This window comes from Papio anubis, chromosome 2 (assembly GCF_008728515.1).
Source record: "Papio anubis isolate 15944 chromosome 2, Panubis1.0, whole genome shotgun sequence".
Classification (NCBI taxonomy): Eukaryota; Metazoa; Chordata; class Mammalia; order Primates; family Cercopithecidae; genus Papio; species Papio anubis.
In genome coordinates, this window is record NC_044977.1 from 54,376,643 (window position 1) to 54,383,901 (window position 7,259).

Below are 7,259 nucleotides of genomic sequence, written 5' to 3' on the forward strand. Positions count from 1 at the left end.
CTTGGTGCCAGATAGGGAAACTGAGGTTCTGAGACGACTATCAATTTGCTTGAGGTCTTTGTTTGAGTTGGTGGCAAGGCCATGCAGCATTGATAGGAAGACGGGCACGCCTGACCCCGAGGTATATGGAATCGGAGAAAGCCCAGGGGTGGGGAGGACAGGGGCACGGGGAGTGAGGCTGAGGCAGGGAGGAGGTGGGAGAGAAGGCCAGGAGCAGGGGCTGTAATGAAACCTGGGAGGTGATGAGTGGAAGGGATGCAGGTATATGGGGCTTGGGAGAAGACAGAAGTGGGAAGAGCATCCGGTTTGGGCTGTTGAGCTTACAGGGTCTAGGGGCTTCCTGGAGGAGGTATTCCACAGGCCATGGATGTAGCTAAAGCCACAGGAAGAGGAGAAGAATGGGGCTGAGGCAGGAACACAGATTTAAAAGGAGGGGAGGATGACGACCAGGAGAGTGGGGTCAGGATTGCAAGTGGGAGGCAGTGGCCAAGTGCAGGGGCGAGGTCAGTGACATGAGAGTTGCCGAGAAGAGGTCCTGCAACTCGTGGCACAGAAGGTGCTGGTGACATGGGAGGAGGGCATTCTGGGAGCGTGGAGGGGCCAAAGTTTGGCTGCTGTGGAGAAGATACATGGGCGTGTGAGAAAGGATGGGGACAGCAGACCCAGCTCCTCTCAGCCAAAGAGACAGGTCCGAAAGGGTCCTTCCCAGAACCTGGACAGTGGTGACCTACAAGTGGTGAGGTCCTTGACAAGTTTAGTTGCTTCTGCTATTCCTCATTTGCCAACATTTCCTACCTTGAAATGTATTAATTTTTGAGTCATAGATACACACAATAATTTTTTAAGGTAAGGTGGGATAAGAGGGGAGAAGAAATTGGGGGTTGGGGAATGGGCTCTGTTTGTAGGATAGGAGAGCCCGAGGGGGAGGAGGCAGTGGGGGGAGGAGGTAGGAACCCATGCTGGAGGCAGTGGGAATGGTCTTGGCCTCAGCCAGGAGAGACCCCCCTCCTTGGGGGCTGGAGGGGAGAGGGGAAGATGGTGAGATGCTGCTGAATTTACCAGAAGGCAGGGAGCTGGTGGCCATTGGGCCTGGGGGGACTCACTTATCTCCTGGCGGGGAAGATGGGGCTGAGGTGGGTGGGTCTGCACTGATCTCCAGAGAGGGCATCAGAGAACGGCTCCATGCCTGCTGGGGAGCGAAGGGGTAGGTCGGCCTCCAGCCTCCAGCAGGAGCCTGCGGACAATACACCACGAACCCACCCAGCACTTCACAGGGGCAGGTGGGCACACAGGTGACAGCCCTCTCCTGCCTGTCCCCAGGACTCCCCTCTGAAAGCCGTGCAGATGCTCTGGGTGAACCTCATCATGGACACGTTTGCCTCGCTGGCACTGGCCACCGAGCCGCCCACGGAGACCCTGCTGCTGAGGAAGCCGTACGGCCGCAACAAGCCGCTCATCTCCAGGACCATGATGAAGAACATCCTGGGCCATGCCGTCTACCAGCTCGCCCTCATCTTCACCCTGCTCTTCGTTGGTGAGCGCCTCGCCCACCCACACCTCTCCCAGGCGGGGTCATCACCTTCCTGGTGCACCACGGCTGTCACTCAGCATTCTCGAGTCACAACCCCCTCCTGTTTTGCTAATGGGGAAATTGAGGCTCAGGGAGGTCAAGTAAGTTGCCCAAGGCCACACCAGCGAGTCTTGGAAGAGGGCCTGGCCCTGTCCCAGCTCTGGCTAACCCCAAAGCCATCAGTGGCTTTCTCCACTGGTGACAGCTCCTGGCACTAAGTACAGACTGTGCAAGGCCCTGTCCAGGTGCTGAAGCACTGCATGGCAGCCCCAGAGGCGCCTGAGACTGGGAGGGGAGTGACTCACCCCTTCTCTGACCCATTCCAGCACCTTATCCTGGCCTGGTGGAAGGGACCCTCAGCAAGGCTTCCTGGGGAAGGGCACACACGCTCACACCACCACCGATTCTCACTTGCTTCCACTTGGGCTGCGTGTTTGGGTCTTCCACTCAGTGAGGCAAGCACATTTGCCTCCACCCCACATTACAAATGAGGGCACCAAGGCTCAGAGCGGTGAGGTGACTTGCCCAAGGGCACACAGCCAGTCTGAGGAAGAGTCTGGGCACAGAACCAGGTCTGGTTGGGCCAAAACTGACCTGGTTTCCACAGATGCTTCGGAGGCAATCCCAGCAAAGCCTACCCCCAGGTCACAGATGGGGAAACAAAGGCCCAGAGAGGGGTAGGATCTGACCCACAGTCCCACATGGAATCAGGGCCAGTGCTGTCCTTACAGGAGCCTCCTGGAGCTGGCCTTTCACTCGTCCTCAAAGTCCAGAGTATGATGGAGGTGGGCACGGATCCATTCCTCAAAGGCAGTTGCCTTTTATAAATTTTGAAAGTAGTGGCCGGGCGCGGTGGCTCAAGCCCGTAATCCCAGCACTTTGGGAGGCCAAGACGGGCGGATCACGAGATTAGGAGATCAAGACCATCCTGGCTAACATGGTGAAACCCCGTCTCTACTAAAAAATACAAAAAACTAGCCGGGCGAGGTGGCGGATGCCTGTGGTCCCAGCTACTCGGGAGGCTGAGGCAGGAGAATGGCGTAAACCCGGGAGGCGGAGCTTGCAGTGAGCTGAGATCCGGCCACTGCACTCCAGCCTGGGTGACCAGAGCGAGACTCCGTCTCAAAAAAAGAAAAAAGAAAAAAAAAAAAAAAAGAAAGTAGTGTGTTGTCAGGACACATTTTACTGTTGTAAAACCTATCACGAAAAAGCTTAGAGGAAGCCACAAATATGCAGAATTAGAAGAGATGCAGAGGAGGTGGAGGGGTTGGAGAGGAGAGGAGAGGAGAGCGGGGGTCCTGGTCGGCTTGCTGGCTTGGTCATTTGAGCAGCACCTACCCTGGGTAGTCTTGGGACATCTCACACCCAGAAAACTCCACAAGCCACCTGGCACCACTTTACTCGCTGTGCAAAAGGACACAGGACTTGGCCAGGTGCGGTGGCTCACGCCTGTAATCCCAGCACTTTGGGAGGCCGAGGCGGGTGGATCACTTGAGGTCAGGAATTCGAGACCAGCCTGGCCAACATGGAGAAACCCCATCTCTACTAAAACTACAAAAATTAACCAGGCGTGGTGATATGCACCTGTAATCCCAGCTATACTTGGGAGGCTGAAGCAAGAGAATCACTTGAACCCAGGAGGCGGATGTTGCAGTGAGCCGAGATGACGCCACTGTCCTCCAGCCTGGGCAACAACGAGACTCCATCTCAAAAACATAACAAAACAAAAATGATACAGGACTGCATCAGACGCCCCATCAGCAGCGTCTACACAGCAGTGCCCTGCCATGTGACAGCTCAGGTGTTAGAATGAAGCCACATGGGAGGGTCCGGAGCCAGCCTGGCCCAGAAGCCCTGGGCTCCATATAGGAATTGGCATCTCTAGTAACAGCCCCATGAGTCTGTAGAGGTCTCAGCAAGGGACATGCTCGGGTATGAGAAGCAGCACTCTCGGGGCAGCGCAAAGCCTCCCGCAGGTATCCTGTCCTCGCAGTCCAGAATGAGTTTGCCAGTCTGGGGTCACTTTTTAGAAGCCATGTCGCCCACCTTTAACACAGCTGGCCATCCACCTTTATCAGGTTTCCACAGAAAACGTGGAAGACAGTTCTCCAAGGCCTTTCTCCCCCAGAGAGAGGGCTTTGCTGACCCTTCACTCCTACTCTCTGACTTGCCAACAGCACAGCCACCTGGCCCCCCAGCATCCAAGCATGCCTCTGTGTCTTGGGGATTCACCTCACCGCTCAGAAGAGGCCCCCACGAAAGACCGGGCATCTCCCCTCTGATTCCCCCACCGCTGCCTTCAGCCCAGCCCCACCCTCTCACTTGGCAGGCGAGAAGATGTTCCAGATTGACAGTGGGAGGAACGCGCCCCTGCACTCGCCACCCTCAGAGCACTACACCATCATCTTCAACACCTTCGTCATGATGCAGCTCTTCAACGAGATCAACGCCCGCAAGATCCACGGCGAGCGCAACGTCTTTGACGGCATCTTCCGGAACCCCATCTTCTGCACCATTGTGCTGGGCACCTTTGCCATCCAGGTAGTGAGGCCCCCACCCTAACCAGGCCTGGGTGGACAGCAAGCAGCCGGACCCCAGCCCTCTGTGCTGGCCCCTGATGGCCTCTCTCTTTCTCTGCTCCCCTCTAACCTCCAGATAGTGATCGTGCAGTTTGGAGGGAAGCCATTCAGCTGCTCTCCACTGCAGCTGGACCAGTGGATGTGGTGCATATTCATTGGGTTAGGAGAGCTCGTTTGGGGCCAGGTAAGTTCCTGGTAGGTCGCAGGAGGTGCCTTTTAGCAGGGCAAGGGAGACAGCACTGGATGGAGAATCCAGGACCCCTAGGAACCGGCTGCCAGACCCCTGGCAAGCCCCTCCCTGTCGCTGGACATCTAAGCAAGGGGCCTTGTCCCAGGTCCCATACTGGTCCTCTGGGTACTACTGCTCTGATTTTTGCCTTATATCTATCTACCACTGCTTCTGTTGTTTACATAATATTTTCTCTCAATCACATCAGTTTTTTTAACTTAAATTTGTTTTTAAAGGCAATGTCATATTACTAAGAACTGGAAAATCAGTATCACTTGTCATAAATGGAAGCTAACAAAAACATTAATGTAATGAGAATGACATTATGAAACTCCAGCTAGAAGCCATGGCCTGCCAGGGGTTCAAGGCTGGAGCACCTTCTTAGGAAGGGAGATGAATCAATGGTCTGCCAGCGCTGGTGGCCAGCTGGCGTCAATCAGGGTCCTGTAGAGCACTCAGAGGGAACGCAAACAGGACACACTCTGCCACACTGCAGTGCTACTCAGTGCTGTGCCTGTGGCCGTCTGAGAGCTGCCCCAGCTTCAGGGCTCCTTGGGCTGGATGCTTTTTAGGGGCCCTTCCAGCTTTGACCCCAGAATATTCTCCCGCCAGTTCCTTTTTCTACGTTTGCCTGAGTTCCAGACCCTGTCACAGCTCTGACAGCATGCAGCTCAAAGGCTCCTGACCCAGGACACAGGCTTGGGAGGAGTGCCCAGAACCAATGCAGGGCCTAAGGGGCTTTATTCCCAAGGTGCTCACACATCCAGGCAGTGGGACCCGATGGGTGGGAGACATTGTTCTTGCCTTCAAGCTGTCTGCAGGCTAGAGTGAGAAGCTACAGGGGCAAAAATTAACTCAGAAAGAATAAGATACAGAGAAGTTTAGTTTCATCCAAAAGGGCTTCCTGTAACCTTTGGGGCTGCTTTGGAGAGTGATAAACCAGGTGTGACTGAGCAACTCCATTCCCTGGGCACCCTGGGGGCCAGGCCATCTTTATCCCACTGGGGCCCACACCCTACGGGAGGCTCTTCGGGGCTGGGCCCAGTATCTGAGGGAAGGATTCAGAGGACTAAGGTTAATGCCAGTGGTCAGTGCTGACTTTACACTCCCACGGGCCAGCCCCCTGCAGGACTGCAGTTCGACCCGCCACCGTGCCCTGTTCTCATCCCTACAGGAGATGGAAGGGACCTCTGGCATCTGCCACCTCAGCTTTCCTGTAAGGCCTGCGTCTGGGTCCTCAGCCCCATAGACAAGCCCTTTGGGGAAGATTAGGAATGAAGGCATAGCTCTTTCCAACTCCTAGAGGCCAAGATTGTCCACTATATACCCTGACTCTGAATGAGTGAATTAAAAAGCAAATTGCACTCCAGCCTGGGCAACAAGAGTGAAACTCTGTCTCAAAAAAAAAAAAAAAGGAAATTGTCAAAGACTGGGCTGAGGAACAGGTGAGGTGGGTAAAGGAGTGGATTGATCACATGCCTGGGTGAGTCGGTAGGAGGAGGGAGGTAGAGGAGCGGGTGTCAGGGAAAGAAGGCCACCGGGAAGGACAGCCCCCCCATTCTGACAGCCGGGGTCCCTTGCAGGTCATCGCCACCATCCCGACCAGCAGACTCAAGTTCCTCAAGGAGGCAGGCAGGCTCACGCAGAAGGAGGAGATCCCGGAGGAGGAGCTCAACGAGGACGTGGAGGAGATCGACCATGCAGAGCGGGAGCTGCGGCGGGGCCAGATCCTGTGGTTCCGAGGCCTGAATCGGATCCAGACGCAGGTACAGGAGGCTCTTGGGGGCTGGGCCCAGGCCTGGCCGGGGCGGGCCAGGGGATGGAGGTGAGTGTGCTTGTGCTGCCCCCCAGGGCCCAGCTCTGGTGCTGAGGGAGGGTGGCTACAGAGAGGTCCCGGCCAGCTCTCACCAGCCACTTGCACACCCACGTTGCACACACACTCCCGTGGCTGCTAAGGAACAGCGTGGCCTCCTCAGGGAGGTCCCATTGTGCCCTCTCAGGGCAGCAAGGGGAAGCGGTAGGGGTCATACCCACCATGGTCTCCAGGGGGATTTCCCTGAGAGGGTGGGGAAGGGTGGCTCTGAGGGCAGAGGTGAGTGAGGGGACTGTCGTTCGGCTGGGGGCAGCCACCCAGAGGGACCGTGTGAAGGCTGGACAGAAGCTGCAGGCCAGGTCGCCCAGGGTCCCCCAGGGCCTGGTGATCAGGGGGTCCGCCACCTCCACGGGGGCTTCAGTTGCTCTCCCCAGCTTCCCCTAGGGGGTGGAGAGGCTGTGGAGAGCAAAGGTCAGTCATCCCCAAGTACACACAGACACACAAGCACACACCAAGCACACCAGGGGAGCACAGGTGCACGGTGTAGCCAGCCAGAAGCAGGTTTCTTCCCCAGAGCAGAGAGAGCATGGCCGCCATGTGGCACACGACACACCTGCGCCCTCCCCACCCCCCCCACACACACACCACATGCTCTCACATGGGCCCTTATGCCTGGAGCAGCTGTTGTAGCTCACAAGTGCTGTCACAGCCCTGCGAGGGGAGAGTCAGGAGGGACTCTGTGGGTCTCTTGCCCAGACCATCCGGGGAGCTGGAGTGGGAGCTCCTCCATGCCCCAGCATACTTGGGTGAAGTGCTGTGTAGAGGCACCCACCTGGCCACCATCCTGCCAGCTGTGGCCCAGCACCTCATTTCCATCCGATGTAGCAGATAGCTCACCTGGGTCACCTCCCACCCCTCGGTACCCTGTCCCAAACCTCACCTCATGTGACCTTCACAGCCCTGGGGTGTAGATGTGACTCCCCCAGTTTTAGAGGTTACCGAGGTCCAGGAGATGGCCCTTTCTACCAAGCTGGCACAGCTGGGGTGGGGACTGGAAGCAGGTTTCAG

At 56.7% G+C, this 7,259-nt stretch overlaps 1 protein-coding gene across 14 annotated transcripts in view; it reads left to right on the forward strand.

Moving 5' to 3' along the window:
* The window catches only part of ATP2B2 (ATPase plasma membrane Ca2+ transporting 2), a 381,370-nt gene that overhangs the window by 361,090 nt on the left and 13,021 nt on the right, over positions 1-7,259 (forward strand). For all 14 annotated transcript variants that reach the window (XM_003894106.5, XM_031663131.1, XM_009200225.4 and 11 more), the window contains 4 exons: positions 1,321-1,534; positions 3,900-4,111; positions 4,226-4,333; positions 5,962-6,144. In XM_003894106.5, coding sequence (XP_003894155.1) covers positions 1,321-1,534; positions 3,900-4,111; positions 4,226-4,333; positions 5,962-6,144 — 717 coding nt within the window. The remainder of the gene's footprint in view (positions 1-1,320; positions 1,535-3,899; positions 4,112-4,225; positions 4,334-5,961; positions 6,145-7,259) is intronic.